General features: G+C 33.8%; 1 protein-coding gene across 17 annotated transcripts in view; it reads left to right on the top strand.

The window, feature by feature from the left end:
- ZDBF2 (zinc finger DBF-type containing 2) overlaps nucleotides 1-24,018 on the top strand; it is a 109,798-nt gene that overhangs the window by 28,189 nt on the left and 57,591 nt on the right. For 15 of the 17 annotated variants that reach the window (XR_012487742.1, XM_074298934.1, XM_074298933.1 and 12 more), the window contains 4 exons: nucleotides 7,255-7,306; nucleotides 8,230-8,282; nucleotides 9,401-9,506; nucleotides 11,533-11,660. Coding sequence is in view for 14 of the 17 variants with exons in the window: in XM_074298934.1 (XP_074155035.1) it covers nucleotides 9,447-9,506; nucleotides 11,533-11,660 (188 nt within the window). In the remaining 3 variants the exon portion in view is untranslated. Of the gene's footprint in view, nucleotides 1-7,254; nucleotides 7,307-8,229; nucleotides 8,283-9,400; nucleotides 9,507-11,532; nucleotides 11,661-18,416; nucleotides 18,462-24,018 lie in introns of all 17 variants that reach the window. The other 2 variants (XM_074298935.1, XM_074298936.1) reach the window with 1 other exon arrangement.

The raw sequence follows: 24,018 nt of genomic DNA, 5'->3' as shown, positions 1-24,018 counted from the left end.
AATACTATTTAATTTTAAAAATCTCATAATAATTATTATAGCTAACATTTTTATAAAACTTACCATGTCACCAGGTACTGTGCTGAGCTCTTTAGAGATAGTATCTCATTTGATTCTCATTACAACCTTGCAAAGTAGGTTGAAATTTTGATCCTCTTTTGAGGGTCATAGTCACATAAAGATAAGTGACTAGACTGAACTGGGGTACACCATGACCTTTTGTGTAGATTATAAACCTTTGGGAGAATTTCTAGAATTCTCACATTTGCGTGGCTTCTTCCAGGTGAAAAGTTATTTTGAGTACTGAGGCAATTCTCAAAGGGGGGGTGCCTTGCACTAAATATATTTTTATTATAGCCTTGTAGACTGCAATGTGGGAAAGGGACACTTCTAATTTTACTTTAGTTTTTTTATTGAGGCCTTCTATTTTTACCCATAATTTTTTTCTGCTCCCCTTCCTCCAATTTCCACCATTGAGTTCGATTTTGTAACATAGAAAAACAGTAAAAAAAACAACAACCCAGCTAGTATAGCAACTGCTTCTGACAGATATGCACCCATTGTTTCCTTCTCTTCTCCCAAGAGAATAGAAATGTATTTTGGCACTTGTATGGCTATGATTGATCATTACAATTAATAAGCTGCTTTTCATAAGAAAATTGTGAGTGGTTAGGTTTTTGCAGTTAAGAAACTCCTCAGTAATTATAAAATGATATAAAATGCAGTGACTCCAGTTATCTGATATAGGTAGGGAATTTTTATGTTTTCTAAATATATTTTCTTCATAACTGCATTTTGGGTTTCTTTTTTTTTTTTTAATGGCAGTGTTAGTCAAGTAAATTATGCAATTCTTGCCTTAGTAAAAAAAAAAATTAGATATAATTTAAATTCTTCTTGAACATAATTATGATTGGGGGCAGCAAGATGGCGCAGTGGATAGAGCACCAGCCCTGAATTCAGAAGGACCTGAGTTCAAATCTGATCTCAGACACTTAATACTTCCTAGCTGTGTGACCCTGGGCAAGTCACTTAATCCCAGCCTCAGAAAAATAAAAATTAAAAAAAAAATAATTATGATTTATCTTATATTGTTCAAATACTTTCTACCACTATTTCTACTACCTGTCTCTAATGAAAAGGTAGCCTTTCTTGTCAAGACAGACCCTTCTGTGTTCATAATTTATCTGATTTCATCCTGTCTTCTTCATTTGATAGGCCCCCTAGTATTATCCTCCCTCTCTCTCCTTCTCTCTCTCTCTCTCTCTCTCTCTCTCTCTCTCTCTCTCTCTCTCTCTCTCTCTCCTTCTCTCTCTCTCTCCTTCTCTCTCTCTCTCTCTCTCTCTCTCTCTCTCTCTCTCTCTCTCTCTCTGTCTCTGTCTCTCTCTGTCTTTCTCTGTCTCTCTCTCTCTCTCTCTCTCTCTCTCTCTGTCTCTCTCTCTCTCTCTCTCTCTCTCCTTCTCTCTCTCTCTCTCTCACTAATTTTCAGTCTCTTCTTTGCTGGTTGCTTCTGTGATGCCTACAAATGCATTCATATCTCCTTCATCCTTATAAACACCTCACTTGGTCTGATCTTGTCTACTGCCTTTATTTATCACTCTTCCCTTTCAAGGCCAGACTTCTTAAGAAGACCATCTGTAATCAGTGCTTCCCCTTCTTCCCAATTATTTTCTTCTGAACTCCCAAGAAGTATTTTGGCTTCTGACTTTATCATTTAATGGGAACTGCTCCTCTCAAAGCTATCCATGATCCCTTTAATTTCTAGATTGAAGCCTTTTTTTTAAATCTGTATTCTTCTTGAGCTCTCAGCAGCCTTTTGAGGTTATTGTTCATCTCCATCTTTTTAATAATTCTTTAGGTTTTTTGTATTTTTGTCTCTTGGTTTGCCTGTTTGTCGCACTTACCCCTTTTAGTCTCTGTTGTTGGTTGTCCATCCAGGTCCCACGTGGCTTACCTACCCTAGGAGTCCCCTGTGGTTTTGTGCAGCATCACTTGGTGATCTTGTCCTCCCATAGTCAGTTATCATCCTTATGGGGTTGGGTCTCAGGTTTGTCCAAGCTGACCTTTTATTTCTTTCTCTTCCCTCTAGTCTCCCATTTCTAACTACAGTTTCCCAAGGTTACAAACATCATCTTCCTCTCCTTAGTCTTTTCCCTGTACTACTCTTCCATATCTAATCAGTTACCAAGTCCTCTTGATTATAGTGTCATAACATTTGTCTTTGCCTTCTTTTCTCTGACACTATCCTGGTGTAGACCTTTTTCACGTCACACTTGGCCTTTAGGTTGATCTTCTCTGTCATTCAATTCTTCACTCAACCTGTCAAAATGATTTCCTAAAAGTCTGACTATGTAATTGCCCTTTTTGGTCAATTCCAGGGACTCCCTATTTAATCTTTCTACAAAATTTATTATCAAATCTATACCATATAAGTTGTTCTCCTTAAAATCATTGTGTTTGTCGTCTCTTTAAATGTCACTTAATATTTTAGCAAACTTCTTTTTGTTCTGCATTAGAAATTCAAGTTTTCCAAAGGCTTTTTTGTCTTGCTTGGTGAGAGAGTTATATCTTTAAAGTGATGGGATCTGGGAAAAGAAGAAATGTTACTCTAGACTTGATTATGACTAGTATGGATTAAATTGTTGGCTAAGTAGAAATGTTGAAGCCTTTGCAAGGAGCTTATGACTTTATCTTAGAGTTTATGAAAAAAGAGAAGGAAAGCTGGGTATGATTGAATACACATTGTAGTGGGAGAAGAGATTACATATTCAGAGAAAAAAAAAAGTAAAATTCCTTTGAATATATTCATAATTTTAGGGGGAAGTTATTTGTCCAGGAGTAATGTGAAACATGTAGGAATTTTATTTTGATGATTAAACAGAAGTAATTCCAGTGAAGAAAAAAAGAGGAATGAAAAAGTTCTAGAGAAACCTCCATGCCTCCAAAGGGTACCCAACAATTAGATGAAAAAGATGATGAAAGAGGCAGTGTGGTACAATGGGGTGGAAAGATCACCTGGAAATCAAAAGCCCTTAGCTTCAAGTCCTGCCCCTATCATATGCTGGCTGTTTGCTTCCAGGGCAAGGTCCCAAGCAACTCGGGAGCCTTGAAATGATAGCCTCATTAAACAAAAAACTCATTTATCTATTTTTCTTCTTCCTGTTGACAGACAGCTGAACACAGTCCCTCTATTCTTTTTACATGGTACTCCATCTCCAATCTCTGCCTTTTTTCAGGCTGACCTCCATGTCTAGAATGTACTCCTCCCACTGAATCCTTCTTTTCCTTCAAGACCCAGTTCAGGTCTCAGCTACATTAAACCTTTTCTATTCCCTTCTGTTACCCTTTCTTCCTAAGTACTTTATTTTTAACTGTAGTCTTTAGTACATGTATACTTGAATATATTCAAGTTGTCTCAAGTAAAGTGAAAACCCTTTGAAAGCAGAAATTGATACATTTTAAAAAATGTTTACATTCACAGTGCCTAGTTCAGTACCTAATATATAAGAAGTAACTGAAATAAAATCTTATTGATTGATAAGTCTGAGAAAGTTCTTATCTACCTTTATTTATTAGCTAGATTTAATTCTGGCAAGCCTAGTAGTTTAGGCTCAGGTTAGTTGTAGGGACACACTCTTGGACCATTAAATTAAATAAAAACAAGTTAATATGTGATAAGATTCCTAATTAAATTCATATAAAATGTTACTTTCCCTTTGACTCCTTGTTTACTTCATCATTCAGCAGCTCTTGATCAAGAAGGAGTTCCTACAGTCAAGATAGGAGTATAATTAGCTAAATTTTGAATGATTAAATGATTATACCCATGGGTGATGACTACTCATTAAAGGGGCTGGTGTTAACTTGGAAGTCATCCTGGGGTGGAAGGCCCTAGGGATTTGTGATTAGTTTTTTGTGTTTCATTATTTGTTGTCTTTTAACAGGTCTCAGTTTGACTGAGGTGTAGTACTCAATAAATGATTTAAGGCTAGATAAAAATTGAGATCGAGAATGGCTTCTTTTATCTAGCTAAAAAAAAAAAAAAAGTATGTTTCTATCTCTATATTTATGTGTATATCTATCCATCCATCTATTTATCCATCATTTATAGAATGTGTGTATCTGTATCTGTATCTGTATCTATCATCTCTCAGGATTTCTGGTCCCAAACAGAAACAATTGCTGCTTACATTCACTCTGAGCCAATCAGGACTCAAAACAGTGACCAGAAAGGGCTTGACCTGGACCTATTAAATGGGTCCAGTTAATGAGAGCCAGAGTTATTTGAGTTATATTTCCTTAAGAAAGAAACCTAGCCCATGAACTCCAAGATAATATTTTGAAGTTTCAGCAAAGGTCAAGTCTTCCACTGTATTGAGGATCATCCAGAGGAGAAAAGGAGGCTGATGATGATTTTGCCCAGCCCTCCCAAACTTAAATCAATTTCACTTGGATGTCATGGCATCACCTCCCTGATGTCATGGTCCTTTTCAAGAAATGAAGGACAAACAATAACAGAATTTGTTTAGTGATTTAATTGAGATATAAAAGAATGCTTATTAGAACTCCAGATAACATGGAGCCTCAGTAGTCTTGTTATGAAGTTGAGATCAAAGAGAGATTTGACTCGCTAGAAGGATGAGACATTCATTAAGTTATAATTTCGGAGATAAATGTTAGGATTCAGAAATCAATTTTACAAATACATGATGAGGGAGGTAGGCTAGGTAGAAATAAATTTCAAATAGAAATAATCTGCATTTTAGTGTGCTTCAATCTCAGGATAAGTCAGTAATGTCAGAAAAGCCAAAAAAGCTGTTTTGATCTTAGTCTGCACGGGGTGTTGCTGGCAAGGTTTTGTTTTACTCTATTGTTATTAGACTAAATCTGGAATCTGCTATTCCTTTTTCTTTAGAGTGCTATGTTTAAAGGAGGACATTTATAAATTGACAAGCAACCAAGATGGGGAATAAACTGTAAGCCTTGCCATATGAGAATTGGATGAAAAAACTAGAAATGTTTAGTTTTGAAGAGAGTACAGAATCGGAATAGCTTTTTTTTTTTTTAAATTTTATAATTATAACATTTTTTGACAGTATATATGCATGAGTAATTTTTTTTAATAACATTATCCCTTGTCTTCATTTTTCCAAATTTTCTCCTCCCTCCCTCTACTCCCTTTTCTAGATGACAGGCAATCCTATACATATCAAATGTGTTACAATATAACCTAGATACAATATATGTGTGTAAATCCAATTTTCTTGTTGCATGTTGAGAATTGGATTCCGAAGGTATAAGTAACCTGGGTAGAAAGACAGTAGTGCTAACAGTTTACATTCACTTCCCAGTGTTCCTTCTCTGGGTGTAGCTGTTTCTGTCCTTCACTGATCAACTGGAAGTGAGTTGGAACTTCTTTATGTTGAAGATATCCACTTCCATCAGAATATATCTTCATACAGTATTGTTGTTGAAGTGTATAGTGATCATTTGGTTCTGCTCATTTCACTCAGCATCAGTTGATGTAAGTCTCTCCAAGCCTCTCTGTATTCATCCTGCTGGTCATTTCTTACAGAGCAATAATATTCCATAACATTTAAATACTATAATTTACCCAACCATTCTCCAATTGATGGACATCCGTTCATTTTCCAGTTTCTAGCCACTACAAAAAGAGCTGGAAGGGCTTTTTGTTTAAAAAGTAATCCTTCCTAATCTTGTTGGGGTTGAAATATTGCATAAGATGAGACTTTTGTCTTTACTACTGGAGATAACATTGGGTCTACTTTAGTCAATGAAAGTACTCATAGGCTGAATGAGGTGGTCATCAGGGAGGTAATGTTTTGACATGCAAGTGAATTGGATTTAAGGGAGGAAGGGCTGGGTAAGGTCACCTGCCTCTCCTTCCCCTCCAGATCCATATGGGTGTGATGAGAATTAGGTAAGGAGTATCTAAATGAAATTAGGGTTAATTGAGGTCTAGTGGCAGGTTCGGGGTACAGAGAGTCAAATAGAGCTCCCCTATAACCTTTTGGATTCGGCACAAGGATACAAAGTTAAATGTGGTCTAGTAGTGGTGCAAGAGTTCTCTGTAAAGGAATTTACCCCAAAATCTAGATTAATAAAAAGTTTATTGTGGGGTTTGGAAGTAAGATTGGAAGGTAGAAGACATCAGGGCCAGGGCTGGCACCGGTTGAGCAAGAACCCTTGACATAGCCAGTGTAAGGATGCCATGTTTGGGCCTCCTGCAAAGAGTGGACTCCAGTTTCCCTCTTTTATAATGGGGGGGCGTTTGGGTCCTGTGGGTAGAGTCCCAGATTGGCTCCTGGCTGGTTTCAGCCAGGTTAGAATTTGAATAGAATTCAGTGAGTTTTTAGATAGGGAACTATTTGTGCTGGGGGTGAGGGTTGGGGAGACCTGAGCAGATTATTAGAATGGGGACTGGGACAGCCCAAGTTAGCTCAGATCAGATGGGGGCTGGAAATCAGGTGGAGTGGTCAGATCAGGATGACTGGAGATCGCCCTGGATGTAGTGGAAGATCTTGACTTTTTTAAGCTAAAGTCTTCATCAGGTCTCAGTGTTGATGAGAGTTAGGTAAGGGGTACCTGAATGAAATTAGGGTTAATTGAGGTCTAGTGGCAGGTTCGAGGTACAGGGAGTCAAATAGAGCTCTCCTGCAACCCCTTTGGATTCGGTGCAAGGATACAGTTAAATGAGGTCTAGTAGTGGTGCAGGAGTCCTCTGTAAAGGAATTTATAGACCTGAAAACCTAGATTAATAAAAGAGGTTTATTTTGGGGTTTGGAAGTAGGTTAAAGGTAGAAAGACGCGCAGGGCCAGGGTTAGCACCGGGCGGACAGGACCCCTTGGCATAGCCAGTGTATGCTATATTTGCTCCTGCCAAGAGTGGACTCCAGTTTCCCTCTTTTATAATGGGGGGCTTTTGGTGAAGGGGCCCATGGAGTGAGTCCCATATTGGCTCCTGGCTGGTTTTGGCCAGGGTTAGAATTTGAATAGAATTAGATAAGGAACTGTTTGTGCTGGGGGTGGGGGTTGGGGAAATCTGAGCAGATCATTAGAGGGGGCTGTGACAGCCCAAGTTAGCTCAGATCCGGTGGGGGCTGGGAAAGCCGATATTTACCATTGGGATTCTTGGGGGCTAGGAATTAGAAAGGAATCTTAACCCACATCAGTCTGACTGAGGCCCCAGTTATTCAGTAATTAAGGCAAATAAATTATCTACTCTTTAATTCACAGATGTCTAACAGGATTAAAGCTGCTGAGGTAGCCTCTGCTTCTTCCATATAAGGTAGGGTATTTGTTAATTTTATTAAACTACTCAGTACCAGTAGACTACTATAAAGCTCCTAAGATAGATGAATTCAGTTTAACTACCCAGATTAGTGTAAGCATAGGTTCTAAATTAGAACTTTTTTTTTCACCAGTCTACACTGATTAATTAGATATTTCACCATTCATTTGGCATCTAAATGGTAGAGTTTACTACTACAAAGGAATCTTATTTGGCTCTTTGGGCTGAAATCTTAAAAATCTGTGTATCACCTTAGGCTATCTGCTACTGCCTCTGGTAGTGCATAGGATTTACAAATATCCCACTATTATTATTTTGGGGGGGGTGTTATATTTGTGCTGTTGTTAGTATCTATTGAATTTTACTCATTTAAATTCACAACATTATACTTGAAAATTGGACATTTAAGTGCTTAATAGCTTGAAGGACAGTTTTTTTTTTTTTTTTAAGAATCCTATTTTGAACGTTAAGCACATGTCAGAATTATAATAATTAAGAATTTTATTTATATAATAGAAATACCCTATATAGTAGTTCTGTACTTCGAGGCCTGATTTTGTTCACGGACATTTTTTAATATAATCATTAATGTATAGTGGGAGAAGTTGTAAAAAATATATGTACATTATTAAGTTTGAATGATATAAATGATATAAAACTTATGAGAATTTTTGTTGAAATTATACTTTATCTTCAATAATCTCACTGCATTTAGAAAATACTTATTTTTTAATGGCTCAGAATTAAAACTAGACTTGAAATCTGCTGATTATACTTATTAAAATAAAAAATTAGTTGAAGGGTTTTGCATTATTAATTTCCATTCAGTTAGTAAGGCAGTATAGAGAGAGATAAACTTGCAGATCATTTCCTTATGTCTTTATATTTTCATTGTATTCATTACTTTATTTTCTTTGTAGGTATTGGAAGTGTAGGCCATTAGAGGCTTTCAAAGGAGAGAAAGAAATAGCAGGTAAGTTAGTTCCTGGGGTAGAAATGGACATTTTAACTTTTAACTTAAAGAATATAGAGTTGAATATTTAAGGCTTTTACATCTTGTATTTCATTGATGTTAATGATAAAAATCTTTTCAGTTGCAGAATAATAGCTTGTTTATTCTGCTCTGCTTGTAATGAACCAAATTGTAGGGTCATACAGTAATATTTTCAATATTGAGAAAAGCCAGATATTTTCTCAGTGTAGAGATTTAAACATTGGGAAAGCATTGCCTCTTTTGGCCTTTGTTTCTTCATCAGGAAAATGGAAGGATTTGGAGTAGATACTATCTAAAGGCCATTCTGATGAGAGTTAGGAAAGGGGGAACACCTTTTGGTTTGGTAAAGGATCTAGTGACGAAGCAGAGTCTCCTGTAAAGGAATTTACAGGCTTGAAAACCTAGATTGATTTTTAAAAAGCAGTTTATTGTAGGAGTTTGGAAGTAAGGACAAATAGAAAGACGCCAGGGCCAGAGGTGGTCGCCGGGCAGACAGGAATCCTTACATGGCCGGAACGATATCATGTTTGGGGGGCTCCTGCAAAGAGTGGACTTCCAGGGTCCCCCTTTTTATAATCTTGAAGGTAGGTGGAGTCCCAGGCTCCTGGCTGGGTTCAGCCAGGGTTAGCATTGAATAGAATTCAATGAGTTTAGATAAGGAAGAAGCTGTTTGTGGCGGTTGGGGAAACCTGAGCAGATAGTGGGGGGCTGATGTTAATTCTCACAGAATCAAATTCTAATATTAAAAATGACTAACTTTGAAAAAATTATTGTAAATCTAGTCCCTATTTTTCCAAATGCTGGAAACTGTTCTTTAGGAGACCCTCATTTTTCAGCATTCATTGGGGTTATCAGAGATGAGCTAGATATCCTGTTGTAGCTTCACTAGATTCTGCACATAGTATCTTGGGAATAGGAAGTAAAGTTCTGTCCACTGGTATTTTTTTCTTTAAAAAAAACAAAACAAAACTATATTTCATTAAAAAGCATTTGTTTTTGCTCCTTTCTTAACTACCTGCCCTCCACCTCCTGTTCCCCATTAAAACAAATAAATGAGTGTAACAAATATTTAGCAGTTTTCTTACTGGTCCTGTTAGCTTGAGGGTTCGGAGCCAGGGGACAGCTGGCCTTCGCAGATCCGTCATGCAGAACCTACAAGGGTATTGCAACTGTTGCCATATGCACTACATTAACTTGGAACAGGTAAGAGCTTCCTGATGATCTGGCAGGACATGATAGAAATGTGTTTTTAACCTGTGTTTTTTTTTTATCTCAAGTATTGTGTGTTGTAGGATCTCTTCAGAAGTGAGATTCAGATTTGTGAAGTTGAGGTTTTCTTTCCCTTCTTTTTTAGACTTAAACTTCAGAAGTTATTTTCAAGTTATAAGATGTGCAATGAGGTTATAAGGTTAGATAGTGGCATAATGAAGTTCTTTCTTTTAATTGTAAATTCATATTAATGATTTTTTAATATCACTTTTATTCCTGATGTTATCCTAATCTATTTACTAAAAGAAAAAAAATTTAAGAAGCAAAAAACCCTTCATCAAAACCACCCCAATGCATCAGTTGAATCTGACAGTTTGTATTCTTTTATTGTAGTATTTTAATACCTCTTCAAAAAATAGAGGGAGGTTTACTTTTTGATGTTTTTGAGGTCAAGCTTGGCCATTATAACTGTGTAATATTCAATTTTTTTCCCTTTTCATTTACAGTGTGGTAATCATGGGCAAAAAGTCTTGCCCATTTTCATTACTTGTTATGATGTAATAGTATTCAAGTTTATTCATTCACATGGACACTTGAGTCACTTTTTAAAGCATTCCAAATTTCAGAATGGTTAAACCATTTCACTACTCTGATAACAGTATATCTGCCTTCCCTTCTTTTAATCTTTTCCTTTGCACTATTATCACTTAATCAGGAATTTTTTGTCACTTTGTACTTTTGCCAAACACACAGCTAGACATGATAGGTTTTTACCTTTGAAGTTGACTTGATAGAAATTCAATTACATTATCTAAAGTTTAAAGTATTAACTATTTTTGGATTAATTTTGATTTACACATTTATTCCATTGCTGTTTTACAAGTCTCTTTGAGGAATTTCAGAATTTTCTCCTGAGATAGATGGTAGATTATATATTGAAAAGAAAAAGCGGAAAAGTTTGTATGGGTTTTAGATGTGGCTTGTATAAGACAAAGCCATTATTACTTTGTAATCATCTGCTTCTCCATCATGTGGATATAACCTCTCTTGGAAGAGCAAGGTGAGGATAAGGGCTGAATTAGATTTTAAATGTGGCTTTGATTAAATTTTTTCTCTCTAGCGTATTTTTTTCTCTCAGGTTATCTTGTCAGGGACTAAAGAAGTAAGCATCTGGAACCTGGAGTCAGATGAGATTGTGATAGGCATGATTAGTTGAGATCATGAATGGGATAAAATGGCCCTAGGTCAGAATTTTCAAATAACCCTGGGGAAGAAATACTTCTGATAATTCTCTATGTAGATTGTATTTTGAAAAAATCCTTCTTCATAAGCCTACATAAGCTTAATAAGCATAAGACAATTCAATTTTCCAGTATTCTTAATGTGACTTAAACATAGCACACATGTGTTCTTAGTCTTTCATATTGCCAAAGATAATTAAACAAAAGTAACTGAGCCCTTACATTATATAGTAAATTCAGTTCAGTCCAACAAATACTTACAATTTATTAGCTCATTTAATTAGACCAAAGCATGTTACAGGTTTAGGAGTACAGAGGTAAAACCAGACATAATTCCTGTAATTGAGGTTTTTGTTTATTGGGAAAAGCATTGAATTTGAAAGAGCTGACTGTGCTGCTACTGTGGGGATACCTTGGTGGACATCACTTACATCTGTCAGGTGAGCAAGTTAGACCTGAGAATCTCTTAGGTCTCTTCTAGCTATAAATTGCGAGTTTTTAGTCTAATAGAATAAGAAAAGCAGTGAATGAAAGATGTGGCAGAATATAAAAAGTGTCCAGAAATGTTTCAAAGTATGAGAAATATAAGGAATAGATGGAATTTAAAAAATAATCACCCAAGTTTTATCTAGCAGTATCAAGCATAGTACCTCAGATAATCAGCACATAATAAAAATATGTTAGTTTGATTGGAATTGAACCTTATAACCTTTTCATGAATTTGTCTTTGTATCATTTGTTCCTCCCTTTGAGTAAAACACGTCTTCCTTTCTTTTCAGCATATAATCAGCCCCCAACACAGATACTTTGCTACATACTGTAGGTATCGACTGGGTACGAATAGCCTTTTGGATCGTTTCCTTCATGATGTTATGCAGTATCACCCACATCAGTATTATGATACCAGGTAAAACAGGGTGGTAGTGGGTGGGGTGAAAGAAGTTATTAATAGTGCATTGCTATAGCCCACATCACGAAAAATAAAATGTGACATGTTTTAGTAGAGAACTCTCCAGTGAATTTTTGCATCAGAGAACAAAGGTTAAAATTTTATGTAAAAAATTTCTGTTAGTATGTCAAGTTTTTAAAAATAAGAACTTTCATTTACATAGACTTGGTTTCTTCTCTTGCTTTTTCCCCAAAGAAAGTCTTGGCTCAGTGATTATAAATGATATTATATCACATTCAAAACAAATGTGTTATCATAAAAATATCATTCACTGTCAATATAGGATTCAATGCATTGGAAACCAATTTTTTAAAATATTAGTGACTGAAAAGTTAGTGAAAAAGAAGAATAAAGTCTTTTAGTTCAGAAGGCTTTAAGTTTTGTAATAAAAGAAGAACTAATAGAAAGACCCTTTAAGAGAGTTATCCTTTTCTGTGATAGTTTATGTAAACTCTTTTGTGATAGTGATTGCCTTTATCTTTTTTAGCCCCTACATTACTTAGCATTTACTTTACATAGCGTAAGCTTAGATGAGGAGATTTATTCAGTTAGGTGTTTATTTTATAGTCTTCATCTTGGACTTTTTTTTCCTTTTGCCAAATGATAGGATAAACAAAAATCTTAACATTGTTGACTCTCTGTGATTTAACAGTTAGCTTTTGACCATAGGTGTGGTATTGGAGTGTGTGTCTGAGGACTGTACTGACTTAGTTCATAGAATCTTAATATTAGAAGGTTGGATAAGAGGTAAATCATTAAAAAAAAATTATTAAAGAAAAATTTAATCATTTAGTAACACAGTGGGAAGGCTTGTTCTACATTGTGGAGGGAGGCCCTATATAGATGAAATCACACATCCTTGATTGAAATATGTTAGAATGCAGAAAATCAGACTTAGGGGGATTGCCACATTTAAACTAGTTTGTACAGATAGAAGATAGGATTGAAAAGGCTATGTAAATAAAACAACCCAAAATTAGCTGTGATATAGAAGCATCAGAAAACTTTTTAAAATGGTTCCTTTAGGGAGCAGTTAAATGGTACATTGGATAGAACATAGACCTTGGAGTGAGGAGGACCTGAATTCAAACACTTCATAGATGTGTGACTTGGGAAGTCACTTAATCCCAATTGCCTCACCGCCCCTCCCTTCCCCAAAAAGATGTCTCCTTAGAATATAGTATTATGGTAAAAAGAAACTGCTATGGAAAAGTTTTCATGGACCTATTTGGGAACTTAGTTGGGAAAGTCTTTTGTTACATTTTACATCTACAGCTATAAGCCCATTTAGCGGAAACTTAAAGTGATAATTTGAGAAACACTGAATCCTATTTTTTGCTTTTGGGAAGTTTTATTCATAAATACTGTTAGCCTGTTTGTGGATCTAAATTATATTAATCTTGACATTATTAGAAAAGTATAAGATAAAAGGAAGTTGCAATTAAATGATGGAAGGAAAGCTCACAGGTTTTCTTTAGAGTGACAAATAAAGAAAGTTGAACAATTGATGTAAACTTACTCAAGGATAATAAGAAAAAAAAACCTTCATGGGACATACTGGTTGTTTTGTAATTTGTAAACATTTGCAAGAGAAGATAACAGTAGCTTATTTATGTATCAGCATGTGTGGTAGAGAAAGAGGAGCTAGAAAAATTCTATGAAGACTATATAGTAAGATCCTTCAAATTAAGTCAACTTATACTTAGTGCTTGGACACTTCAATTACAGAGATAGGCAGAGGAGAAAGGCACGAAATATGTCTAGAAATCTTGATTCAGGATTAATAATAAAAAAGATAAAATCTTCCAAAAGATTCACACCTATTTGGAATGTTTTCTTTGAGAAAAGATTGGGAAGTGAGTATCAGTTAACATCATAAAAATGATTAGTAACTGATGTGAGAGGCCTGTCCAAATCAGTTATTTGGTATATGTGAGACATCTGATTTCATAGGAGCATAAATGTAGAGCTAGATGGGAACCTTTGATTTAATAGGTGAAGAAACTGAAGCCCAGAGAGATTAGGTATTATTATATAGATGTAAACCTGGATCCTGCTAAATCTAGCCTCTTTATCAAAGACCAAATTGGAATTGATTAAAGCACTTATTTTGTTTCTTGTATATGCCTAGCTATTTAGATATCCTTCTGCCATTAGAATACAAGTTCCTGGATGGCAGGGACTGCTTTTGCCTTTTTATGCAAACCCAGCTCTTAGCATAGTGCCTGGTAGGTAAGAAGTGCTTAATAATTACTTGTTGCTTTTCTTGGTGAAAGAATAACAATAAGGGGCAGCTAAGTGGTGTAGTGGATAGAGCACCAGCCCTGAAGTCAGGAGAATCTGAGTTCAAATCTAGCTTCAGACACTTAATGCTTCCTAACTGTGGGACCCTGGGCAAGTCATTTAAACCCAATTGCTTCAGCAAAAAAAAAAATAAAAAAAAAATAAACAAATAACAAGAAGATAGGGCATGGTAGTAGGACAATTTCAGTCTGATTTATTTAAATAAAGTAATGAAATGGAAATTGAATTAAACAACCTAAATTACTCAAACTATCATTATTTTTTAAGCAAATTGAGCCAAGGTAAACCTTGTTGCTTTAGAGATCCAGAGAGCTTGGAAACCACTTGTGTCATTTAAGTCTGATTTCATTGCCTTGAGAGATATGAGAGCCAAGGGCCTTGAGAGATGTGACAGCCAAGGGCAATGCCAGTTTGGAATATAAACTCATTTGTAAAATCTAGTAAAGAAGGGTGGTATGGAAGATTACTAGTAATATTTTCTCAGTGGGAAAAGCAGTAGAATGGGAAGCTAATTTATAGAAAACTTGATGAGAACGAAGTTATTCCAAGGGATGAAAGTAGGAGTACAGAAAATTGGTCAAAAGTGGAAGAAATCTGTAATTGTTTTCACAAAAACTCTTTCACAAAAACTCAAGTGATGGTGGAGCTGTCACATTTGGATTTTAGCATCGTAGCCCTCAGTATGTTGAGTAAGAAAGTAGAAATGTCTGAAGAAAACATGTAAAAAGAGAACTTGGACTAGCTAGAATGAAGGCACACAGAGGAAATACATATTGGAAGTTACAAACTTTAAATAATATTGAGAGGTCAGTTTTCAAAGAATTTGAAGTAAAAGCAGAATTTTTTTGGAAAAAATTTGAACCTATTAACAAAAAAGTATGATCAAAAAAAAAAATCAATAATGATTAACCAGTATCCCAATTTTTTTGCCTCTATGAAGTTTTTACGAGAATAATTGGAATAGATATCAAGACCATCCTTGACATAAGCTTTGAGAAAGAAGCATTGTAGATAATAATAAATTATTTTACATTTAATTTCATCTTTGTAGCCATCATTTGCCTGAGAAATAAAGAGAATTAAAGATACTGGTTTCTTGGTTATTAAAAGGATTTGACTAGTAGAGCTGGGAAGGCTTTAGTGGGCTTATTAGAGACAAAGGAGTTGATCAGTCAAGCTCTTTTGCTTGTATTCCTTTTGAATGGGTCCACCTTTGGACCCACTTGTTGGTCTCACTGTTGTATTCATATCAGGGTTGTCAAATAATACTGCTATATATTGATGTAGAAAACTACATATTAACAGCATATAGTCTATAAAAATTATTTTGTTAAATGTTTCTCAATTATATTTTGATCTGGTTCCTACCCTGGGCGTCAAATACTTCTTATGTAAGGTGACAATGGCTAGGAGAAAAGTCTATGAAGTTTTTAACTTTATAGTAACTGTTTATTTTCATAGACCTTAAATTTGGGTCTTTAAGGAACCTTTTTTATCTACCTACTGTCAGTGTACAGTAGGAAGTATTTTGTGTTTGGATGCATAACTTCAATGGAGAGAGAAGACTCCTTTAGTCTTATGCCTACAAGGTTTATCACTGACAAAAGATCACTGGGGTATATGGGAACAGAGTATATGGCTGTGTATGTGTAGAGGGGATATATAATAAATATATATATAAATATAATATATATTATATATATATTATACATATATTATATATATAATATATATAAATATAATATTATATATATAAATATATATATATATATATATAAATTTTTTATATATGTGTGTGGATATATACATATTTTTTGTCTATTATACCTCATCATTTCTTATTTTAGCCCTTATGTTCAGTATGGTGTTTATTTTAAAACTCTAGAAGATGAAGTCTAAAAACATAGATGATTTCAAGACCATGAGAGGAGCCACTGTGGAATGGAAAAAAATAAAACTTTCCATTCTTTCCTTCCTATGCCCTCTTAATGCTTTGGTTTTATATATATATATATGTGCAAATATATGTGTGCATATGTATGAAGATACACATATATGTCTATGCACACATTTATGTGTATATGTATGCACCTTCATTCATGAATCATCTTAAAGTGAGCCTGAATCTATTCTTTTTGTCTTGAAATAGCAGCTCTTTTCAGAGCTTGCTTTCTTCCTTTAAGACTTTAAATTTAAAACCAAACTGAATAAGTTAATAAAGAACTAGTTAAGTTCTGGAACGAAAAGTACAGATGCATAATAGACAAAACAAGTTGCAACACATTGTCAACCACAATTACAGGTAAGATAGATACAGCATAAAAGATGTTGCAGAGAAATATTTGGCCAGAAAGATGTCATGCAATGAGTGATACTGAGATGTAATTTATGGACATGCCAAAGATAGGGTTCCCAGTATCCCAGTAGAAAAGCCTTGAACAGTAGTACTGGGTGCAAGGCTGTTGCAGAAATTTCCTAAGCAGAATGTGGCACAAGTTGTCCGTGGATTCCCATTAAAGGGAGTAGCAAGAGGGGGTCCCACAGTTGGGAATCTTGAGTCCCTGCAATAGTACTAGAAGAGCCTCAAGCGGCATTTATGAAAACTCTGCCTGAGTTATGGCAGATGATTCAGCCAATTTCTTAGAAATCTTAGCCACTATACTCAACTGCTCATGCCATACAAGAATATATGAGCAAAGTTTAATTCAAACACAAACCCTCAGTTGAAACTGGTAGTATGAGCAAATCAAAGAAAAAGACAAATACTTGAAAAATAGCTTGGACTAAAAGATTCCTAGGGCCTAAATCCAGATAAAGAGTGTGACACTACAATAATTCCAAATAGTAATTCAGAAAAAAACATTCTGGCCATAAAGAATACAGAAGAACTTAGAAGAACTTAAATGAGATACAAAATGGGGAATAACTAGGGAGGGAAAGAATAGCAAGGAGAATTGATACAACAGAGTGGGAAACCATACCCAAGAATTGAATGCTCTGAAAATCAAAACTTATCCCTAAAAAATGACATTGGACAACAAGCAATATTAAAATGAAATCAAAATATTGAAAACAATTAGAAATTGTAAGGAATATATTAAAAACAACTGACCTGGAAAATGGATAAAGGGAGAGATACTTTAAGAATCTTTATATGTTCTACCTGAAAATCATGACCAAAAAAACCTCCCAAAACAAAATGTAAACTTGGACAAAGTATTTCAAGAAATTATAGAGTACTGTATCTACATCACTTAGAAGTAAAGCTCAAAGTGAAATCCAAGAATGAAATACCCAGAAATATAGCCAAAATCTTAATACTTTCAGATCAGAGATTGCAAGCAGCCAAAAGGAAAGATGAATCACAGTCAAAACCTCATTTGACACAGGAGTTATCACTAAAGGAGAAGGGAGCTTGGAATGATATTAAAGAAAATAACCTCTTAAAACTGACTATAAATTGACTGGAGAGAAAATGGATCTTTAATGAAATACAGAATTTCCAGAAATTCTCAACAAAAAGACTGTCAATGAGAGAGATAGAAATGTAGTAGTTAAGAAAAACATAGAAAAGCATACATTTGTTCACTTGGAAGGGACCAGATTGGATAATAACTTGCAAGAAAGAGTCACTGAGAGAAGTACATAAGTTATACCAAGGGCCTGGGGAGGTGAACTTAGTTTTGTTTTTCTTTTGATGGTCTTAAGAAAATACTGAAGTGGGAGGGAAAAGTGACAGTACTGGGGAAGAGAGGGAAAGGCACTTAATACTTCACAGGATAGCAGTTTATGAGAGGAAGAATATCCAAACATACAGAAAGGAGTAGGGGAAACAATATCTCAAGAACCCTACTTTCATCTGAAATAAACAAAAGAAAAAGGTTGACATAATTATTATAAACACACAGATCTTGGAATAGAAATACATAAAATTCAACAAGAAAATAGAAAACAATAGGGAATGGGTGAGAAAGGAAGTCATGAGAAGGAAGGCAGGATTGATGAGGGCAAAACAACCTCCAGCATATTGGAGGTAGGGATAGGAATGGGAAATTGAGAGAAAAGGAAAAATAAAATAAAAAAAATCTGTTATCAGAGGAGGGGAAAATTACTTCATTTATCAATCATAGGTTCTAGGCAGACTCTTTTACCTTCTTATTTGTAAAGGATGGGGAATAGATTGGGGACAGAGAGGAACCGACTATAATTAGGTAGATATAGAGAAATACATAATTAATAGTCATAATTGTAAAGTTGAATAGGATGACCTCAGCTATAAAATGAAAGGTGATAGAATGGATTAGGAGGCGTAATATAATATGTATCTTTTTACCAGAAACACATTTGAAACACTTTAAGATTTACATAAAGTTAAAGAAATTGGTTATAACAGAATCCATTGTGTTTCAGGTGCACTCAGAAAAGCAGGGATCCCAGTCATGATTTCAAATAAAGGTACAGTAAATGTAGACATGATAAGAGACAGGAAAATTACATTATGGTTAAAGTCACAGTGAATAACAAGTCAATATAATAGTTATTTTTGCTCTAAACATATAATAGTATAGCTGTAATAGTGGGGAATCTCAATGTAATTCTTTCATACCAAAGACATATCTTAATAAAAGATAACCAAGAGAGAATTTAAACTCCTAAGTAGAATATTAGAAAAATTAAGAGTTAAAAGAATTCTAATATTGGGAACAGAAAGTAGTTTAAATATATCAGCTGTATGTATATGATCTCTTTTTTAGAAATCAACCCTATATCTTCATGACAGAAATACAGAAAAGCAGAAATACTGAACATATTCTTTACTGATGATAATATAACAAAAATACATTTAGTAAGTCCTTGAAGAATTTTCTTTCTTCAAAGCCAAAAGACTTTGAAGAAGTCTTTCTTCAAAGAATTAAAAATTAAGGTAGTTCTAATAAACTGGCATATCAGAAAACACAGAAACAATAGGAAAATTTGGATTTAAAAAATGAAAATAATGAGACAAAACCAAACATTACTGTGTTCAGGTGAAAATTCATATCTTTAAGTGCTTTCATTGATAAAAGAAGGAAAAAAAAATAAAACTAGGGAGCCAACTAAAACACAGAATAATAATGATAGACAAAACTCCAGCTAAACAACAAAATATAAAAAAAATTAAAAGTAGAAAAATAAGAAATTAAAACTGAAAGAAAAAACAACCTTTGCATTGATATACATTAAAAGTAAAACAAATAGGCATAGCTAATGTGATTAAAAAGAAAACAAAAGATTGTTATAAAAAATAAAATGGGAGAATCCACAACTAAAGAAGAACTAAGAAAAAAATTTAAAAATTATTTTGCTTAAGTACAAAGCTAACAACTGAAATGAATTAGTGAATATATAGAGAAAAATATAAAATATTCAGAAAGTAGGAGACAATATTATGGGGAAAAAATGGAATAGCTATAATTAAATTACTGTAGTGTGGTATCAGATGGATTTACAAGTGTCATAATCAAATTACTCAAATATTTTATAAGGTTACAAAAAAAGAAAAGTAATAGTTAATCTAGGGGAACAAAAGATCAGGAATCTTAAGGAAAGTAATGAAAAAAGTGAGGAAGGAGGCCTAGCTATACCAGTATTTTTCAAAACTAATTTTCAAAAGCAGTAATTTTCAAAACAATTTGGTAATTGATTGAACAATAATAGGTTGATCATTATCAGATCTATAATATAATGAAAGCTTATGAACGTAGTACTATAGTGTTTTTAGTAAGCCCAAGGACTCCAGTTAGTGGGGTAAAAACTCATTCTACCTCAGAAACTTGTGGGAACCCTAGTGAGCAATCTAAGCAAAATTAGGCTTTGAACAATATCTTATACCATACACCAGGATAAATAAACTTAGAGAAGAAATTGACCTCGTTATTTTTCTATAGACAGGAAGAATTCCTTGACAACAAGGGATTGAGAGAATTCACAGATGATGAAATGGAGAATTTTGGTTCCACAAAATTGAAATAACTTTTGTATAAACAATCCAGTACTATTAAAAATCAAAAGGGAGATGTAACTGGGAAAAATATCTTTTCAACAAATTCTCCAATAAGGATCTCATATCTAAGATATGTAAGGTGGTACTGATTCAAGTTTGTAAGAATTAAAGTCATTATTTAGTTGACAAATGGTCAAAAGATATAAACAGCCGGTTTTTCAAGGAAGAACTCCTAACTTATCAATAACTAGATGGAAAAACATGCTCCCAATCACTAGAAAAATTCTGTAATTCTTCATATCTATCAGATTGTCAGAGAAAAAAAAAGGAAATGATAAAATTTGATAACAGCATTGAAACTGATTGGTTTAACAATTGTGGAAAACAATATGGAGTTTGCCCTCCAAAATCACTAAACTGTTCATATCCTTTGATTTAGTGGTAGATCCATAGAAAGATAGGTCCTTATCTCAAAGAAATTGTTAAAGAGGAAAAGGACCAACATAAGCAAAAATACTTATAACTTCTCTCTTTGTAGTGGCAGAGAACTGGAAAATAAGGGATTACCTATCATTTGTAATAATGATGATAACAGTAACAATCACTAATGTTCCAGTGCTTACCAGTTACTGTGTTAAGCACTTTAATTATCTCATTTGATCCCCACAACAAACTTGGGAGTTAAGTACTGTTATAATCCTAATTGTTAAGGATGAGGAGACAAAGTTAGTGTATGTCCGATACCAGATTTGTCTTTTTCACTTATAGGCTTGGTGCCCTGTGTGCTGTACCATCTACCTGCTCTTAGGCTGAACAAATCATGGTACATGTTTCAGAATATTACTGTTTTTTAAGAAATGAGGAAATGTATGGCTTTTCTCAGACTTGTTAAGGACTCTGGGAACTAATAACAAAGTGAAATCAATAGAAATAGGAATAATTTATACAATAACATGAAGAAAATCAACTTTGAAAAACTTTGAATTCTGATCTGTCTCATGATTCCAAAGGACTAAAGATGACAGAAATTTTCATCTCTGACAAAGTAGTGATGAATGCATTTTAAGTAAAGTGAGACACAAATTTTTTTTTAATATTGCAATGCAGGAATTTGTTTTACTTATCTGTATTTGTTGAAAGGATTTCCCACCCATAATTCTCTCAAATTATGAGGAGTAGCCATCGGAGAAGGGAAGGGAAAGGAACAGTATTTATTAAGGACCTATGTGCCAGACCCCATTCTTGGGGCTTTAAAAATAGCTCTTTTTGTTCTTCACACCGATCTGTAGGGTGGTACTGTTACTTTATAGTTGGGGAAACTGAAGCAGACAGAGGATAAGTTACTAGCTTAGAGTCACAGAGCTGATAATTGTCTGAGGCCAGATTTGACTATAGTTCCTGACTCTTAAGCCCAATGCCATTCTTTAACCACTGAGCCACCTGACTACCTACCATACCTGGTATGTTGGAGAGAGGAAAGAAGAAAATAATAATGTGCAAAATCAGTAAGATGATAAAAATGTAAAACTCTGTAGACGTGATTTTTTTTTTAATAATTAATATGATGCATTCTTTACAGTATAAGAAAAGATTGTTGCTTTTATTTTTATCATATTAAAACTGAGGTTATTCCAATAATACCATTTATTTTATGCACATTAACTTAAGAGATAAGATAGAATGGAATAGTAATGCAAGTTGGAACTATTATAAATTTTAGCTGTCACAATTCATGTCTTACACACACATATACAGAGCAGCTCAATCAAAGCACAACAATCACTTATGCCCGGTCATTTATGAAGTTGTAATATCCTTTTATTTGATTTATTTTTATGATTCTTTCCTCTTCTATATGCCCTGTGGGACCCAGAGCTATTGTTGAAACTATAATGGAGAATATTCTGGGGAATTAGTCAGGATTAGTAATAACTATACTGAAGTTTATTTATTTTTAAAATAAACTAACGTATCAATACAATTTAATTTTTTAAAAAATGCAGCATACTAACGTTAATGAAAGTGACATACTTTTCATAAAATAAGAAGAGTATTGGGAGTAATTCCAATTAGATTAATAAATAATAGGTGACATTCATGAAAGCATTATATGTATTCCCCTAGAAATTGCCATCAATTTCAAATTTAAAATACATTTTAAGAATAAAATAGGTTTTTTTTGCATAAAATCATCTCCTTTTTATATAGTGATTTTGTAATTAATTTGAAATGAGTTAAAATAAGCAATGTTTTATACTCATCAATATATTTTGCATGTTTCATTATCACTTTTATACAGTTAGTTTTTTAAGCAGTCTTACCAGTGAGATTTGAGGGATAGTTATTTAACAGGCTATTTGGCCATCTTAGTTTTTTGAACTAATTTTGCTAAATGAACACTGTTTAGAGGAGTCACATAACTTTTAAAGAGTAATTTACCAGTATTTTACTAAAATATTTCAATTTTTATTTAAGAGTATTAATATGCATCTTTTTTACATATTTAGATATATGTACGTGAATGTGAAAAAATATTTTAAGTTCTTACTATATGTCAAGCACTGTACTCAGCTGTGAGGATACAGATACAAAATTGAAGACAGTCTCTACCCTCAAGAAACTTACATACTAATAGGGGAGATAACACATATAGGTGAATGATCACCTTGGGGGATTATATTTTGCTTTGGAAAATTATAAGGATGATAAGTAATCTGCAGAAAAAGTCTTATCAATTCACCTTTTCCAATAGCAACTGCAGAATTGATTTAATTATAATTCCATCATTAGAGTGATGAGACTGTTGAAAGATATCTGTATTGGTACCGTGGATGGTGAGAAGATGGCCAGGGTATATAGACACAGGCAGGGAGACATCTATTCAGTGCATGTATTTATGCTTACTGTATATTTAGAGATATAGGGAGATACACATTGATATTTACATAGGCATATATAGATACAGATCTTTGTACAGATATAATATAAACCTTTTTATGGATGAGAATAAGTATTTTTTAATAGATGACTTATTTAAAATTTTCAGGGAAAGTATTTTCTCTACAATAGTTTTTGTTATGATGACCATAATTAATTATAACTGCAAAACTGCAATATTACAATAAATCTTTTCAGCAGCAAAGTTAACATTACTATTGGAATTCAGGGGAACTAGATCACAAAGGAGTATAGTTTGTTTTCAGCCACTATTCTCCCCAAAATAATTCATCAGAGAGTTCTCCCTTACATGTCTGTTAATGCAGATCTCTTTTTGTCATAATGATTGAGATTCTTGGTATCAGCAATGGTTCTTGTTCTGGTAATAGTATTCAGCGGATAGTATTTTTTGTTGAAGCAGATTTATAAAAAAAAGCTTACTCTTACTTAACACGGATTTTTGCTGAAATCCCCTAGTTAGAAAGTATGGTCAATTTGAATTACTTTTCACTAATTAAATTTACTAAAAAAAAACCCTACTTCTTCTAGAATACAGATATGGACATTGACAAAAACATTTTGTAAACATAAGACTATATATATTTATATTTTTTGAAGATGCAAAGTGGATCCCATAAGATTCCAGTGTATAATAACCTTCATTGTTGGGTAATTATTTTTCATATCTCACCTAAGTACCTCATCTTACAATTTTTCACTTCTGTAGTTCTCCAATGGAGACTAACTCTTAAAATTTTTCGTAAATCGGAGTCTTTGTGCTGAGTTGGTTCATATTCTCAGTAATAAATATTCTTGTGACAATTAATTTGAATCCTTTATTTTAACTATGTATAGTCATGTGACTTTTTAATAAAAAGTTTCATAAAAGTTGTAGATAATTATGATCTCAGAAATTTTAATCTGTTGCTTAGCATGATTATTTCTTCTTCTTTTATATTGACATATTTTCAGGTAAGTAAAAAATTCCTAAATTTGTTCTGTCACATTATCAGATTGACTATCCCCATGATACTTAGAAGAATACATAGCAAATATAGCAAACAAAAAAATATGATCTTGTGATCTAGGTTT

This window comes from Sminthopsis crassicaudata, chromosome 3, assembly GCF_048593235.1.
Source record: "Sminthopsis crassicaudata isolate SCR6 chromosome 3, ASM4859323v1, whole genome shotgun sequence".
Lineage (NCBI taxonomy): Eukaryota > Metazoa > Chordata > Mammalia > Dasyuromorphia > Dasyuridae > Sminthopsis > Sminthopsis crassicaudata.
This window is presented reverse-complemented; position numbering and strand designations above follow the sequence as displayed.